The 19,126-nt window shown below is 36.8% G+C and overlaps 1 protein-coding gene and 1 long non-coding RNA gene across 2 annotated transcripts; both read left to right on the plus strand.

The window, feature by feature from the left end:
- Nucleotides 1–7,400: 7,400 nt before the first annotated feature.
- Nucleotides 7,401–8,256, plus strand: LOC104224317 (uncharacterized). The gene is made up of 2 exons (XM_070167584.1): nt 7,401–7,607; nt 7,813–8,256. Exons 1-2 carry the CDS (start codon nt 7,401–7,403, stop codon nt 8,254–8,256), a joined length of 651 nt encoding a protein of 216 aa, XP_070023685.1.
- Nucleotides 8,257–14,882: 6,626 nt separating this feature from the next.
- On the plus strand, nt 14,883–17,395 carry LOC104236195 (uncharacterized). The gene is made up of 3 exons (XR_713371.2): nt 14,883–15,194; nt 15,944–16,042; nt 16,799–17,395. It is a non-coding gene; the product is annotated as an uncharacterized lncRNA (long non-coding RNA).
- The last annotated feature ends 1,731 nt before the right edge of the window (nt 17,396–19,126 follow it).

Consider the following 19,126-nt stretch of genomic DNA (forward strand, 5'->3'; position numbering starts at 1 on the left):
AAATTCATTCACGACGGGAACCGATTGAAGGGTTGGAGATTTCACCTCCATATCATGCACTCGTACCAAATGATAGATGTACCCTTTCAAAATCATCCTTCGAGCTTTAAGGTAAGAAATAAACTTTCCCTTAGGCGCTGCAGCATCACCTTTCCATTCAATAATAGGCTCACTTGGAAAATTAAAACGAACAATCTTTGTCGAGCAATCTACATTGGCATAACAAGAAGCCAACCAATCCATACCCATAATGATATCAAAATCAACCATTTCTAGCTCATGCAAATCAGCTAACGTATGGCGGTCATGAATCTTCACGTCACAACTTCGATATACCCGTCTAACTACAACAGACTCACCATTGGCGTAGATACCTCAAAGGACTTTTGCAACAATTCAGGCTCTCTATCCCATTTACTAGCAACTAAGGGGGAGATATACGACAATGTAGAACCAGGATCTATCAAGGCATACATATCGATAGAAAAGACGGATAGTATACCTGTAACCACGTCCGGAGATGACTCTAAATCCTGACGACTCGATAAAGCATATATGCGATTCTGCTGACCTCCTGAACCAGAAGCTCCAAATCTTCCCCTACCCCTGCCAGCTGATGTCTGCATACTCTGTCTAGGAGGACGTACCGAGGAAGAAGAAGCCCCTGCAGATGCCGTCGGCTGAGCCATACCCCCTCCACCTGTCATCGGACAATGTCTCATAATATGACCTGGCTGTCCACATGTATAACATGCATCAAAACCCTGGCGACATGGTCCAAAATGATTTCGGCCACATCGATCACATCTAAGAAACTGAGGCCTCATCTGACTGAACTCGCCTCTAAACTGTGGACCTGGGGTCCGTGAACTCTGACCTGGACCAGAATAAGTGGTCCGATCCTGGCGCTGTCCCTGAAACTGTGGCGGTGCACTGGCTGCCGGATAAGACTGGCGCCGGGAAAATTGTGGCCTAAATCCACCTCGAAACTCTCCTATGTTACCTGCGAACCGCGCCCTCTTCTGTTGCCCTCTATCATGCTCTCGATTGGCTCGTTGTTGCCTCTTGCGATCCTCTAGACCCTGTGCATATGCTTGAATACGGGCAATATCCATTCCTTGATTTAGAGAAGCTGTAGTGCACTCATTTATCAAGTGTGCCCCCAAACCACTAACAAACTGGTGTACCCGATCACTCATATCAGCAACAATCGTAGGAGCATACCTAGCCAAAGAGTTGAACTGCATGCTATATTCCCGAACGCTCATATTACCCTGTTCTAAGTGTAAGAACCTATCTCGTCGGGCTCTTCGAAGCTCGATTGGCAAATATTGCTGTAAAAATGCCTCAGAGAACTCCTTCCATGTCACTGGTGGCACATTAGGCCCCCGAGTTTGCTTCCAAGTCTCATACCATGTCACAGCAACATCACGTAGTCTATAAGAAGTAAACTCCACTGACTCAACATCCGTGGCATGTATAATTTGTAAGGTCCGTTGCATAAGATCCAGAAAATCATGTGGGTCAGCATTATGATCAACCCCTGTAAATACTGGAGGATCCAAGTTGATAAAGTCTCGAACTCTCGCACTCACGGACCTATCAGCAATACCGAAGGTCTGGTGTTGGGCCTGGGAGGCCACTATTCGAGTCAGCAATTGTACAGCACTCCGCATGTCTAGGTCCTGATCAGGAACAACTGGGAGAGGGCCTGGAGGTATGTTAGCTCCTCTACGCTCTTCCGGGGGTGGTGGGGGTACTGCCCCGGAAGCCTGAGAATCAACCTCATTCTGTGGCTCATGTTGATCTACATTAGCAGGTGGCACCTGACTTGTGCCCTCTCCCGCCTCCTCATCCAACCTCTGAATAAATTTCATAGCCACTTGTCGTTTCCTAGTGTTAGGCATCACTGAGAAGGTAAACAAAAAGAGAATTAGGAATGAACACTTATGATTAGGCTCTATTGCACGATCTAGATCAAGAAGAAAGTAATAATCCTAAATGCCCAATAGCCTCATGTTTATAAGTGTGGTGCACAACACACCATAAACAAGACTCTACTAGACACGGCTTGTAGACTCCCTAGGACTGGCCTGCTCTGATACCAAGTTTGTCACACCCCAACCTTGGGAGGTATGGCTGGCACCCGATGCCCGAAGGCCCGAGCGAACCAACCATGAGATATGATCTGAAATATAATAACCTGCAGGCAGAAGAGCCCAACACGACATATATATATATATATATATATATATATATATATAAAAACTAGGTCAACTAGGCTGTAACAACAGTATAACAGCTATCCAGAAGGTCGATAGGGCGATACGAAAAATATATATATAAAATGACCGCTAGTCTGCAAGCCTCTAAGAGTGTAAGACAATCTCAACAGGGCGGGACAAAGCCCCCGACATGCCCAAAACCACACATATACATCTGTAATAGTACCTATGGACTCAAAGTCAGCAACTCCGAAGAAGTGGAGTGCGAAACCCAACGCTGATCCTGGGGGTCCTACTGAGGAGGCACGCCACTCTGTCTATTCGAAACCTGTGGGCATGAACACAGCGCATAAAAATGCGTCAGTACGAAATATGTACTGAATATGTAGGGCGACAAGTGTAACATGAAAAATGTAATTAACAATAGAAGAGACATAGAGATAATTTGAATTCTGAAACTAGCCTCGGTAGGAAACTAAAATTCAACATGGATATAAATGTATGCTCGTGACACCGTCGTTCACTATCGCTACTTATAATATATCACATTATATAATAATAAATCCCTCTGTGGGGCTATAATATCCATAACATACCCGGCCATAATAAAGGCTCGGTAGAATCGTACCCGGCCACGTGGAGCTCGGTAATCCCAACTGATCAGTGGTTACACAATATGTGTCATACCCGGCCGTCTATAGTGCGGCTCGGTAATGAAAGTAAATACATACATGTACTAAATCATGAATTATATAGGTGCAATGCGAAACCAACCTTAAAAGACGTATTCTAAGAAGAGTCGAAGTGGCCTATCATCATTATTCCTCAACTATCATGGTTGTTGCTAAAATATATAATTTTTCAACTACGAGCCAACAAGTACTAAGAACATGAGAGTTATGTATTATGAATACCTTTGAAGTAAGTGTTCCTTATTCATGATTTATATGAATGTCGAAATGAGAACGAGTAAAAAGGCTCTAGTTCTTTTTAAGCAAGGAACAAGGAAATCCGAGAATTCATAGATATCCTCTAGAGTAAGCAATCTATGAGAAAAGATCAGGTCTAAGCATCTTTATAAGCTGAAGGTGAAATAACTCGAATCCGACGAGACAATTCGATAAACGTTTATTCGAATTCTAGTCATGCCGAAAAGTATAGCGAAAGCCCCACATACCTTGTCGATGGGGTTATATACTGTTTCCAAGACCTCAAAAGCCTTAGGAATGATTTCCTACATAATACAAACCATTCAAAATCAAATTCAAGCTCATAGCTTAAATAATTCTTCATTTAGACATTTACGCGAACAACTTGTGGCCATGAATTTGTAGACTCTTTTGTAGATTAATTTCCCCCCAACACACCACCAAATTTTTCTTTACTACATCTCCTCATCAACAGAATTCCATCCATGTCTTCACAGATCAAAACAACACAATAAAACCATATAGAACAGCCCCAACAATCAAGCCATATTAATAGAGGTTTCTTAAGAAAAATCAAGAATATTTCTATAGAGGTTTCAACTATTTCTTAAGAATTCTTATGGTAGAAGTTTACAAAGATCAAAGAGAAGTTAAATCATACCTTACGTGACCAGAATTACTCAAAATTCGAAATTACTTCAAGGCGGAGTCTTGCTATGAAAAGTGAAACACCGAAGAATTCACGATTCCGAAGCTACCATGGTGTTCTCCATCTTGAGGATGACTAAATTGTTGTTATGCTTGGCTAGATGGATGGGAGAAGTTTGAGAGAAAATCCCTAGGTTTTTGGTTCTGTTTTGGAGAGGATAAAACGCAGGGGTTCTGTTTTAAAAATTGACTTAAATAAGGAAATTTTGACTAAACCCGACTAGGCACACTGTTCCCGTAACAGTGTGCACCCCTGTACGAAAATGTTAATATCTCTCTACTCCAAAGTCGTATTAATGAACGGTTTGTTGCGTTGGAAACTAGACTCATAGACCTTCGATTCGGTAGGTAGAACACACCATAACTCCCAGTTTATTGAGAGAAACGCTCATCAACAATTTATCCAAATTCCAGTAAAATTTAAACCCGTAACTTGCGGGCGATCTTTGTCGAATTTTTAATCACAACTCAAATGACTTCCAATCTTAATGTATAACTATCACATCATTAAAATATTTCATAGAAATTATCTTCCTATCGAATTAGCCCATTTACAGCATGATAACGTCGAATACACAAGGTGTAACAACTGAGGCCTGAGAGCTAATCCCAAAAGAGGTGTCCAATCTGTTAGAACAATTTGAAGATCTATTCCAAGAACCAAAAGGACTACCTCCCAAAAGAGAATGCGACCATGCAATTGAATTACAAGCTGGTTCCCAGCCCATTAATTTGAGGCCCTACAGGTACTCATTTGAGCAGAAAAATGCTATTGAAGAAATGGTTGCTGAAATGCTCAAAGCCCGGACTATTACTAAGAGTGTCTATCTTTTCGCTTCACTTGTCTTGTTGGTGAAAAAGAAGGGCTCGAGCTAGAGAATATGCGTTGATTATCGCAAGCTAAATGAGATCACAGTAAAAAACAAGTATCCAATCCCAATAATAGAAGATTTGCTAGATGAATTACAAGGTGCTCGATTATATTCGAAATTGGACTTGCGATCCGGGTACCACCAAATTCAAGTGAGGGAGGGGGATGAGTTCAAAACAGCTTTCAGAACCCACCACAGCCTCTGGGAATTAGTGTTAGAGATTTTTACCTATCTATACCATATATCAAATCTTATTACCAAAAATGTTCATAATTTGTTATTTACCCGTGTAGTCCACACTTTTACTACAAATTATATACCAATCCAAAAATAGGTAGATTTTGCCATTAAAAAAAGCCCTAAAATGAAGGCACCAGATCTGATGTGATTCTATCAACGATTTTATTCAAATTTTGAAACTGAAGGAGATCTCTCTTCCTGATGAAGGCACCAGATCTGATGAAGGCACCAGTTGCGTAATTCTCTCCTTCCTCAACAGAAAGAGATCTCTCTTCTCTCACGGGACTACAATTCTCAAAAATCGCAAGCTACTGAAGCTCAATACAAATTGTAGAATACAAAATTGCTCTTTGTCGATATCAGTACTCAAATTGTAGAAACTATATCTGTTCTTCGTCTTTTTTCCTATCAACTACACGAAATCATGTCAAAAATCCCAATAATGCTGAAATCGAATGGTAATTGGGATAACTATGGCAGATTTAGAGATTTTGAAGTTGATGCCATTGTGGTAGATGATAATGCAAGCTACGGAATTCTCAGTTCTACAATTGCAGAACAATTATCGATTGATACATCGGATAAAATTATAGAAATCAAATACATTGTGAACGAGAATTGTCCTCCAATGGAGATTAGGAATGATATGGGGGTTCGTGTGTACATGGAAACCAAAAAGGAGAATAAAAACTTAGGTTCGTATCCTTTATGTATAAGCGTAAGAGATTTCAATATGGAATTGGCAATCAACAATGAAAGCACCAGTGCAGGTATGTTTGATTCGACATTGCAGAGAGTTATGGTGTTACTATGTTATCTACAATATTACTACAATTACCTACAATTAAACTACAAAGCTCACATAGTACTGAAAAGGATAAAGCAATGTTGCTTTCAAAATTATCTACATAGAAACTACATTTATGAATTTATTGTTTGCAGGTTCGTCTGGATCCCTAAACTTACTTGAATTTCCATCCTCACCAGCTATAGAGGAATATCAAAGTGAAATAATAACTGAATCTACGCAAACATATATTGAAGAAGGACAAGTTTATCAGGACAAGCAAACAGTAGCTGCTGCAATGAAGAATTATTCAGTGATGCACAAGTTCCAGTTCAGAGTAAAAAGATCTAGTCATAGAAGGTATGTAGTTATTTGTGGATAATATATCAGCAAAATCAGTGTATGATTGAATATAGGTGGGTTTTATAAATTGTAGATAAATTGTAGTCAGTTTGTAGTTAATTGTAGTTTTTCATAAATTTGTGTAAATATTGTATTTCTTTTGTAGCTATTGACTTATATGTGTTGCTGAAAGCTGTAAATGGCATTTCAAGGCAATGTCAATTAATGATTCGGCAATGTTCAAGATAAGAAGTTTCAGCCGTCAACACACATGTTGCCTAATGGACGAAACATTCATACAGCGCAAACGTACTGCAGCAGTACTTGGTAGCATGGTCGTTCCAAAGTATTGTGATCCTAAGACTGTTTACACACCAAAGGACATACAAACTGACATGTTATCCGAACATGGACTGAACCTAAGCTACATGCAAGCATGGAGAGCAAAGGAAAAAGCTTTACAGTTTTTGAGAGGGAATCCGTGTGACTCCTACAACAAATTACCCAAATATTTTTATATTCTTGAGAAGAATTATCCTTGTTCTGTTGTTAAATTGAAGAAGGCAGCAGATGATTGCTTCTTATACGCATTTGTTGCTCTTTGTACATCAATAAATGATTGGCAACATTGTAGGCCGGTAGTAGTGGTTGATGGGACATTCTTAAAGTTAGCCTACAGGGGGGTTATACTGACAGCAAGCACCATGGATGCAGCAGGTAAATAATGGAATAATTTTGTACTTATTTTGTAGACAGTCTTTAAAATGCAGTTAAATTGTAGTTATGTTGTAGTTATTTTGTAGTTATATAAAAGAATGTAGTTAACATGTCTATATTTCTCAATATATATTGTAGTTGTTATTTAATCATATTTTATGTCTTAAAAATGTAGGTACTATTTTTCCCTTGGCATATGCTGTGGTTGATTCTGAAAACGACGCGTCTTGGAAGTGGTTCTTTGAGCAATTCAAGGAGGCATATGGTGAAAGACCTTCAATGTGTGTTGTTTCAGATAGGCATGAGAGTATACTGAAGGCAACATCAGTTGTCTTATCCGGGCATGGCACACTACTCTTGCATGTGGCATATATGGACAAATATAAGGTCAAAATTCAAGAAGGGACATCTACAATTACATGAATTGTACTTTGCTACAGCACGGTCATACACTCTGGATGAATTTAATGAAAGGATGTTGAAGATTGAAGAGGTAGACCTGCGTGTAAAGTCTTACCTATATGATATTGGCTATCATAGATGGTCAAGAGTACATGCAACGGTGAATAGAACTTTTACTATGACGTCAAACATTGCCGAGTCGTTGAATGTTGTAACAAAAGATCCAAGAGAGCCGCCAATATTTGATATATTTGAGTATATGAGGACTCTTCTTGAACGTTGGACAAAAGAAAAGTTATCGAAGGCAAAGGGTACTTTCACATACCTTGGTCACAAATACAACAAAGAAATGGAAGACAACAGTACATTATCTCAGAAACTAAGGGTAAGATATTTTTTTTTTGGTGCAGGAGAATCAAAAAAGTACTAGCTGCAGTGTTTCCAGATTGTAGTTAAACTGTAGTCAAATTGTCGGTAATAATAGTTTGTAGATGAGCTGTAATATATTTGTTGCTGATTTGTAGGTAAATTGTTGATAATCCATTTTAATGATTGATGTATTATTATTTCTGTTTGGTCTTCAATTGTAGGTGAGGGCTTCAACAGATCATATACATACTGTGTTAGATGGTGTGAAGCGGTACATTGTGTGTCTAGAAAACAAGAAATGTAGCTGTGGACAATTCCAACTTGATGAACTTCCATGTGCGCATGCTTTGGCAGCATTAAGGCATAGGAATGAAACATACGAAAACTATTGCTCTCCGTATTACACAAGGAAGAGCCTTCTGCTTACCTATGAAATGCCAGTAAATCCTCTTCCTGATGAAGGCAAATGGGATGTGCCACAACATATTTTGGATGAGGTAGTAAAGCCACCGGCGGGAGATAAAAGGCAGCCAGGGAGACCTCACAAGGAAAGATATAAAACATTTGATGAAATAAAGTCAAAGAAATACAAGGTGTCATGTGGCAATTGTGGAGGTGAAGGGCATAACAAAAGAACTTGCAAGAATGCGCCGAAAAAGAAATGAATATCATGTAGTTAGAATAGTTATTCAAAATAAATGTTAGTGAGCTCAAATTATCGGATTTTCTTGTGTAATTGTTTAAGTTTTTGAAGATGAATAAGAAGTATAAACATCAATTTGTGTATCTGCACTATTTATGTTTTTATGTATTCTGTCAAGCATCTAAAGTTGTCTTTTTTTATAGAATAGTTAAACTTTAATATTTACTATATACAAAAAAACTAATATTAATAAAGAATGCATTCAACGTTAATTGTATCCAGATTGTAGTGAATATGTAGTTTAACTGTGTTAGAACTGTAGTCTTGTTATTCATATGTAGAGGAGTTGTAGTTAAAATGTAGTTTAACGTAGTTTAAATGTAGATAAATTGAATTTTTTTGATAAACCTTGTTGATAAAAGATGGCTAAATTATTTATATGATTCCTGTATTTATTTTATCTTTATGTTGTGTAACAAATGACAGTTATATACAGATATTACTTGGCACTTGAAGGTATTTATAAAAATAACTTGAAGATTAAAGTCAAATTGTAAGACAAAGTTGTTGCTGTAAAAATGTAATCAGAGTACTCGAGTATAATGTAATCAACAAAAAGTGTTGTAGAAAACCAAAACGACATATTTCCTACATTGTTTTCCAATTCAACTACCAAATTTCACAGACCAAACTAGGAACACAATAGTCTATTTCTTCTTTCGTTGCACTCTAGTCCTCTCGTTTTTTGCCGGAGCACCCTTCCTCCTTGCTAGCCTGCCAGTAACCTCACTCTCACTGATTGACCCATCTTCTTGCTTCTTTGTTGCATAGTCCCACAGTAGAGCTCCATAGCGTCTACGGTGTTGGTCAATATCAGAAAGATCTTCCTTTGGGATTGCCAAATCTCCAAGGCTAACATACTCCGCAAATGCAGCCACAAATACACCACAATCGCTGCATAAGATGAGAATTTTTTATTATATAACAAATGATTAAAATAAAATAATTAAACATATAGAAAGGGAGATTATTTTTTTACATTGAGCCTTCCTTTTGTTGTGGAATCTCAGCAACCATCCATTGTATGTCGAGAGGGTCCGTAACTGGTTTCTTGATGTATGCCTTTGTGGTCTTGAAGTTAATGTCTTTACGTTTACCATAGAAACCAGTGCATGACAAATACAGAGGGATAATGATTGAAAACTTGTCAACCAATGTCTCAACTGTTTTATGACGGTTTGCTCTCACCATGGAATCATAAACATAAAGTTGTCTGTCCTTTATGTCAAAAACTAGCAACAACCAATGGAAGTTCTCTACAAGGTTCACAGGTATGAGCACATAGTCAACAAGATCCCAGGCAACATTAGCAAGAATTCTGTACCCAAGAATATATTCTCCAACATCATCCTCGGGTTTAACAACCGAATACCTTTGTTCCGGTGGAGAACTTATGAACTTGTCATAGATTCTTTCAATCTTTGTCTTGAACAAGCAATCCGTGGTTGTGAACCTAGTATTATTGTTGGGCCCATATTTGCCTCTTTTTCGCAGATAATACATAATAACATCAATGTGCTGCCAAAATAGAATAAACATATACAATAAGGTACGGTGTAACCACACTTGTCTACAAAACAGCTACAGATTAACTACAATTTGAATTTATTAAAAACTCTAACAGATTGCTGCAAATTAGCTACACTATAACTACAGAAATATAACAGTTAGTCCAAGTACCTCACAAAATGTAATTTAATTGTAGTTTGTATGAACCATAGTGAACAAGTACTATATGTACAATTGACCCATCAGACTACAAAACAACTACACATTAACTATATTTATGCACTTGTCTACATTTATTCACTATACAGAGGAACAAATGAAACATACCACCTAACTTAAGGTCCCAATAATCAGCAAGTTCAACCTACAGTTAATATTAATAGGCACAATCACAAGCTCTACAATATTACTACAAGGTAACTACAGTTGTGGTACACAGAGATTCCAAGTCAGTCAAAAGTACCAAAATTCCAGTTTGTACATACAATCATCATCACATATGATACATAAGGTCCATAAAAAGCAAAATTTCACAGCTGAGACATAAATATAGTAACATATATATGTTGTCTACAATATTACTACAATTACACATCATAGCTGAAAAATAAACTACAATTACACTACACAGCTGAAGACAAAACAGATATTGTGAATGATTATGTTCTTTATACTTACTGTGTTATTGATGACTTGTCCAGGGTGAGCAAGGGCATAAAACCAGTCCTTCTTATCAATCTTTTCACAACCAAAATCCAACCAAGGCTTGATTTGGTTATCCTTCTTGGAAAAGTAATATTTCCTCCTGTAATAACAAAAAAATATCAAATACAAAAAATTGACAAAATGAATTACAATTTTAAAGTATAAAAATGGTGAACAGACAGTGTAAAATGAAGCATTCATACCTCCTAGATACTTTATCACTACGAATGTATAACCAGTTGGTGAACCTTTCTGTCAATTCAGGATCTACATTTTCACCTATGACACTTGTGAAGGGGTGCTTGAGGTAAAAAAATTTAGGTCCGCCAGATGTGCTGCCTCCAGAACTATACAAAGATGTGAAAGGTGATCGTGCATGTTTTCCCAGTTGCCTGGTTCTACCGGGATGAACAGGGGTTGATTCATCTGGTATGGGCTCGCCATACATGTCCAACTGTGATAAGTTTTCTGGCAACTCAAAGTCATCCAATGTCAAACCTTTGTTGTCAATGCCTCTAGGAACAACTTTTTTATCAATGCCTTCAGGAACAACTTCAGTCACAGTCACACCGTGAATTGGCGACTGTGGAACTTCACCTTCTGTAGATAAGTGTAGATCTATGTAGATATGAACAATATTATGGAGTTATAGAGAATATAGAGAATATATTACCTGCTTGTTGTGCCTCAGCTACTTCATCAATTACTGGTTCTTCCTCAATATTTCCTTGTAGATGTTCTGCTGAAACTTCAGCTTGAATGAATAATTGGAAATGAGAATTGTAGATATATGTAGGAATATGTAGTTAAGGTGTAAATTATTAAAATTTTGCATAAAAACCTTATTGTAATGAAGGAATGGTTCTGTACCTGCTTTATATGCCTCAGCTGCTTCTTGGAAGTCAGGATATAAGTCAACATATGGTTGAAAATGTTCTGGAGAAATTGTAGCAGCAACACATAGTAAAAAAATGATTAGTATAATTAAATAATGCTGTCTTGAAATTTGTAGATATGTATGTAGGAATTTTGTAGATACCTGTATTGCTTGTGCTTCCATGCAGTTGATCACCAGCATTGAACTGGAATTGCTGGTTGTTCTCTCCTTGATGTTGGTAATTATTTTTTGTTGAACTACCAGCAAACTACAATTTTGGGGAATATTTGAGACTACTTTATTCATATGTCTTAATTAGTCTTAGTACAAAATTATATGTAAATTCTTACCTTTGACTCGTCCAAATCAAACCTCTTGTTTATCACATTCATAACACCCTTCAAAGATTGATCTATGAGCTCTCGAAGGCTTGAGAGTTCCTCAAAAACATCCTTCCTAAAGGTATCTAACTTTCCATCAACCTAAAAATTAAATATATAATTAGTTGGTAATCTTATTCTAACTGCTACAGTTACACTACAATTCAACAAACTATAATTGTTATAGATTTATACCACAAATTAACTACAATGTATAACATACTATAATTGTTATGTAATGAAGTCAAAATGTAGCAAATTATGTCAATATATTGTAGTTATTCATAATACCTGCACAATCCCCTTTTCCAACTTCCTGAGCTTGCTACTGACAGATTCAATGTCCTCTTGACAATCTGTATATTTGGGTTCAAATGATGGAGAAGCAGCAGTTGGAACATGTGATGGTTGAGCACCATGTTCATCTTCATATTGAATCTTGTCTGGCAGATTAAGCACTCCAAGCTCTTCTCCAGATTCAATCATGTTTGTGAACTGAATGATGAAAATAACAGTTAATTCAAGTGACAAAAAAATGTAGATTCAATGTAGTTATTATGAATGTAATTGTAGCATCATACAAAAGTGGAAAAAAATACCTTGATCCACTCAGGCTTGATCATCTTCTCTTCAATTGCAGTTAACCAAATCTGCCCCTTTGTAGCTGACCATCTTAAAATGCGAGGTATAGATTCAGAACATCTCGTAGCAAGCTCGGTGCTGACGGACGAGCAACACTCATATAGCCACACTTGCAAGGCTAATGAGCATCCCCGTATCAGATAAGAATGTACATGGGGATTAAGACGATGTCGGACAGATTCAATAACCTGCTTGAAGGATTTGATACCCCATGGGTATGACTCAAAATTACCAGACTCTATTAGAAAGAACATAAACTTGTCTATGAAAGTCACATGGTCTTTATCAGAAGGACAAACAAAAAATTCCAACATATAAAGAATGCACAACTTCACCGCATCCACATCGTTTGCCCATGCTTTATTAGTCACTACATTTTTCAAATGCCATTTCTCAACCCTTTCTTTGTTCGGAAAATATGTATTCATTAAAGGGCTAACATAGGTGGAAGTGTAACCATAGTCTGAAAACTTATTCACACAATTAAGACCAGTTATCAACCCAAATTCTCTCAAGGAAAAATTCAATTTTTCACCCTTAAATAGTACTGAAAAATATGAGTCAGTAGACTTTGTCAATTCATACTTCATCAGAAGATGAAGTGATTGGTTTTGCATACAGATTGTGGGGAGACCTAATAAGTAACCAAAACAAGTTTTTTTGAAAACCCTTAAAGCATTCGGAGAGAGTAAAGCTTGTATCTGGCTAGGTATGCTAGGATCACACAAACTGTGGAATCTAAGCACACCATAATCAACATTTTGTTGTGCAAAGTAAGGTCCATTCTGTAGAAAATATAAAATTAATGAACATTAGTAGTTTGCATAAAAAGGAAGCAGTAAGCTACATATAACTACATGACAAATACAAAATATAACTAGAAGAAGAATAGCCTACCCACACCTATAACTACAAAAAAATAACAGAAGAACAATGCACGTGTAAACATTATCCACAGGATGTAACAGTTACTTCAAGTATCTCACATAAATGTAGATTAACTGTAGTTAGAATGAAGTTAAATATATGAGCTATACAGGCTACAATAAAAAATATCATATCTACAATTTAACCATCAGACTACACATCAACTACAAACTAACTACATTTATACACTGTCTAAGAGTCACAGTTCCAATTAAACTACAAAATTGAGACAAAGAATCTACAAAACAGTTACTTCAAGTAACTCACAAAATGTAGATTAATTGTATTTAGAATGAAGTTAAATGTAGCAGCAATACAGGTTGCAATGAAAAATACCATCTCTACAATTTAACGATCAGACTACAAATCAACTACAAACTAACTACAGTTATAGACTGTCTAATAATCACAGTTCTATTAAACCTACAAAATTGCGACAAATAATCTACAAAATTAGGACAATACCACATTTGGCCAAAAAACACTTGAACACTAAATTAACACTTGAACAACAGATTTTTACAACCAAAAAAACTACAAAACAGTGAGGAAACATAAATAGTGTTTACCTTTATTGAAATTTTTTGGTGAACCAATTTTGGTACTTTTTTTAGGGTTTCTTCTTTTTTGGTTTTGATGAAGAAGGAGAGACCTTGTGTTTTTTCACAGATGGAACTTTAGGGGAATTATCTACAAAATCGTCATCTACACTCAACTCTTTCCCCTTGCGTTTGAGTTGTTTCTCGACTAGTTTATCAACTCCACCAACATCAACATCGTGCAAATGCTTGCTTCTCATTTCCACACGAATTTGTCTAGGAGATGAAATACCAGTAGTTTGTTCACTTGCATGCGTCGATTGTGGGTTTTTGGGTGGTGATTTTGGTGTTAAAACACCCAAATCAAAGGTTGGAATATCAGCTAATATAGCTTTTGATGATTTTTTTGGGGGAGTGTTGGTTTTTTTCATGATTTAGGAGTTGAAGACAAAGATGGAAGTGAATTCAAATCGTGGGGGATACAACTGAAGGTAATTAAGTGGAGAAGAAAGTGATGGTAATTGTGGGTGAGAAGAGACTGTACGAGAATGGGGGAAAACAGAAGGTAAATCGTGGGGATGGGGGGGAATTAACTGAAGGTAAATCGTAGGGGGTGTGGGGGGTGGGAGGAGAGAGAGGCGGGTAAACGAAATAACGTGAAAATACGGTCCTAAAATTACGCCTACAATAAATGAAGGAATAATTATACCCTTAATTTGAATTATGGTATATAAATGATAATTTGGTATGCTTAAATGTAATTAACACAATCCTTAAACAATAAAGGTAATAAGGTTTGATTATGGTATAGATAGGTAAAAATTCCTTAGTAGTGTTGCCGTTTGGGCTTACTAACTCTCCAGCCACTTTTCAGGCTTTGATGCATCAGATTTTCGGCCCATTCATTAGGTAGTTTGTGTTGGTCTTTTTCGACCACATCTTAGTGTATAGTGCTACTCTAGATGGTCACTTAAGTCATTTACAGCTTGTATTTGATTTATTAAGGGCCAACCAAAGTTGTCCAAATGCAATTTTGGCCAAAGTAAAGTCGAGTATTTCGGCCACGTGATTAGCAGTGAATGGGGTGAGTATCAATTTATCCAAGGTTGAGGCGATGGTGAACTGGGCTCAACCCACGTCTGTCAAAGAACTGAGGGCAGCATCAAGACTTGAAGGGTTTTCTGCTTTTTCTTTCTTTTTTAGGCTATAGCTGCCATTCAACTGGAGCCGGAGAACCCTACAAATCGTGATGCAATGCTTTTAGTCTTGTTGGAGGCAGAGCTAGGATCGGAGAGCACACAATTGGGAAACCAACTTCAAGGTTTCATAAACACATACTAGTTGTTTTTGTTAGTCAAGTCATTTAGGTTTTTGAAACTAGATATTTAATGTACCTGCTAGTGCTGCAAAATAAGGCAGTAATTTGTGTTATACTCCAGTTTAATTCGGTCAAAATAATTTTGAGGTATTTGGTTGTTGTTCAAGAGTGATCGAATTCTGTGCATCTGAGCACCAACGATGTTAATTTGTCCTATATTCCTAGTGTATGATTTGTGTATATTGTTCACGTCCCTTAAATTGCATATTAGATGTTAAAACCTTGTTTTCCTTAAACTGATACACATTAAGCAAGCTTCAGGGTGAAGTTTTATCAATCTGGCTTTCAAATGGTCATGTATATAGAATCATCTGTTAGAAACTATTATGCCAAGTAAAACACTATCTAATGTTAATCATATACTCTTGTAAATATCGCATCAGCATCTTCATGATTCTCTTTGGACAAAGAATTTTATCAGTTTTTCCTTGTTTTCTCCTCCCAACATCAAGTTATGAGAAGATAAAGTAGTAGAGCTTTTGGGTTTTCTGAAACTTCTACTCATCGTGGGAATAATACATGCAACATTGTTTATTTGTTCGAGTAAAAATCCTTTCATGCCTAGACATGCTAAAATTGCAACTGCAGAATCATTACCTCTAGCTTTGCCTTGTGCATGAATGTGTGCATGAGCAAGAATGTTTCGGATCTTGCTGTTATAGTATGTAGTATTAACACATGGCATCATGCAGAACTTGCTTCCATTTCTTGGATCTCTTCTTAGGAAATCCAGTGAAGCGTATCAGAACTTTTCCGTTATAAAAAGCGTGAGGGAAAGTGAAAATCTACAGGTATATTTCATTTGGGTTGTCTGGCTTCATTTTTACCTATTTCTTCTTCCTTTGGCCCCCCAGCCAGGGTTTAGGTGGTTAAAGGGCGGTTAGCTAGTTCTATCAATGTAGAGTACATTGATTTTCTTTACTGGTTTGAGAATCATCTTTTTCTTTTCTGTTTTTCTGTTTCATGGCAACAGCCAGTTGTTATATTTGCTATTTAATTGTTTTAGAGTTTATGTTAGAGAATTTCAGGGAATTTGTAATTAATCCTGGAGTATTTAATTTCTATTAGTAGATTATTTAGTAAAGTTGTAGTTAAGTATTTGTTGTCTTCATTACAAAGTTGTGTGTACACAACGGGTTAAAGATGAACTTTATAACTAAAGAAAAGCGGTCCTGAAGATCACAAGTGATAGCATGTGCGCTTCTTTGCAAGAAGAAGATTGGGACCAGTAATGAAATGTTGGCTATTCTTTGAAGTTATTTGCTGTAATGGTGTAAACTTGCTGTCTGTTTTGTTTTGAACATAAATGGATGTTAGTTTCGATATGTTTAAGATTTAAAACCTGCTATGGATTTACATGTTAAGGACAACTGGTCTCTATAGCAATTTCGTAACTAGAATTGTAGCTGATTTCACATGTTTGTTTAGATCTTAGCATGTATATCTCATTGTCAAATACCAGCTGCTTATATTAGAGTATTAACTACTGAAATTTGAGCTTGCTTTCATGATTTCTGATAAATTAAAGTCTAGTGCTTGATTTGAAGGTCAATAATTGTGGATCTGGCCACATGTTGGTTCGATTTGCAGTTTAAGGCTTGAGCGCAGTTGCATCTCTGTTGGATCTTTGTTGCTTGGGTTTGTTATCCATTAAGTATCAGTTATAGTCGTGATCATAGTGAGGTACTTTGCAGTCTATTCTAATGGGGAGAGAATTGTGCACTTTGTTTGCTTCAGAGACTCAAATATATAAATGCAGTTGGAAGAGGTTCCCAGTTGAGGAAAAGATGATAATGAGAACTTGGATTTGGAAGAATTTAGTTTTCTTGGTTGCTTTATATGGGGCATTGATCCATTTATTCCTGAAAGGAGGACACTTCTGCTGATCTACTTTCCGTGTTTCTGGAAGCGTTCTGGTGGTACAATTGTGCAAGCAAAGAATGATGCTTTTCAAAAAGGAATGTGTAATGCACATTTATGTTGTACATTATGTCAATGTGGAAGTTAATATAATCGATTTGAAGCTGTGTAATGTCTGTATTAAAAAGGATTGAAGCTTGTTGTTGGAGATGGTTTATAACTTATTTATGCAGAGTGTCTGTCTGCAATGCTTTATATGCAGACAGTTTTCTTTGTTGATCGTAGTTCCATGTAAAAGCAAAGAGCGTCTTCCTTCTTTTTTGGGCAAACCTCACTATTAAGCATGACAATAACATCAAACATTGGTTGACTCTTGTGAGTTTGCATCAACATTGAATTGTATGTTAGGCAGCACATGAGGGAAGTCAAAGACAGTAACCTTAGCACCACGAATTGCAGCAGCAGCTATCCCAATATCACCTGTTCAAGAATACGAAGGGGTGGATCCCCTTTTTCTTGACGTTTGAATAAGTCGGAAAGGGGAGTTGATGTAACATTGGTGTTGTCAAGAAGGGTGACCAATACTGGTGTTGGCAGGCGGACCTTGAGTCGGTGTTGCTTGCAGAGGCAGATTCACGAATTTAATGGGTTCAAACTTAAACTGAACTCATCATACTGGTAAAACTATGTGTTCAGGTCTAACATTTTGTTAAGATTTTAATAGGTTTTGTGGTTCATATGAGTCCGTAAACTCTAGGCTACATCTGCCTCAGGTTGCTTGATGACTATGTTCTAGGTATACAGAAATCAGATCATGTTCCTACTTATCGTGCGGCAGATTTAGTCTTCATTAGGAATTAGAATTTTAAGGTTGGTACTTGGTAACTAGGCTTCCATAAAAGCAAAATGGGACATTGGTTGGCTTGGTTAACAGATGATGGTCTCCTGTATTTATCCGACATCATGTAATCAATCTGATGAGTTTCTACAACACAGTTTAATAATATGGATCTGAAACAGCCTCTCTGCCCTTATAGGGTAGGGTAAGGCTGCGTATACATTACCTGCCCAGACCCCACGTATGGGATTAAGCTGGGTTTGTTGTTGTTGTAGTTTAATTAACATGAATGTTTGAAGTTGAACACTTGAAGATATTTGTCAATCTGCTATTTTTGTCATGCTTTATAAAGGAAAAAAAAATGAGGCAAGAGATTGAAGCAGAAAGCTATTAAGACAAATTTCACATTCTAGTTTATGGGGTAGCAATGGAGATAGGATAGGCGACTCTGAGTGCTGAAAACATGATTTCTGATTTGTGAAAGTAACAAACTTTAGACCTTTAATTTCTATGATTTTTGAAAGATCTTAGATTGAACACGTAACTTAAAAGATGTCCAGGAAGCCGTTGTTGGCTAGTTTATGTTGGAATAATGTGTTGGGTACCCCAAAAGGGACTTTGTCCAATATGGATTGGAAAAAGCTGGTTGTTTTTCACTTTATTTACAATTATCCTTTGTCTAAGGGGAAAAGACTGGAGTACCTATAAAAGTGAAACTATTTATCCTGCCCTACCCATTAAAGAATTCTATCCACTAAATAATTACAATCTCCTACCCATTTAATAAATAAACGGGAATATCAAAATAATTACCCCACGCTTAATGCCTTACCTATAAAAACGCAAAAACTGCTCAAAATTTCAGAAAATCAGCGCACAAAATTGAGATTTCCACCGACATTCCCTAATTTGAAGATCACTTAAGTGTGAAAAAACATATTGAAGATGTTGATTCGCATCTTCTTTTCGGATTTTGATTTCGCTGTTGTTTTCAGATTTTTATTTCGCTGTTGTTTTGATTTTGATTTCGGAGCTAAACCTCTGAATTTAGCTGAAAATTCTAATCTAGGTTTGGAGATCTAGAGGTTTGATTTCGAAAAATCTGTTGCAGCTATATACTGTTGAAATTTGCATTGTTGAGATTCAATTTTAGACATAAAAGTGATTATAACTTCAG

This window comes from Nicotiana sylvestris, chromosome 2 (assembly GCF_000393655.2).
Source record: "Nicotiana sylvestris chromosome 2, ASM39365v2, whole genome shotgun sequence".
Classification (NCBI taxonomy): Eukaryota; Viridiplantae; Streptophyta; class Magnoliopsida; order Solanales; family Solanaceae; genus Nicotiana; species Nicotiana sylvestris.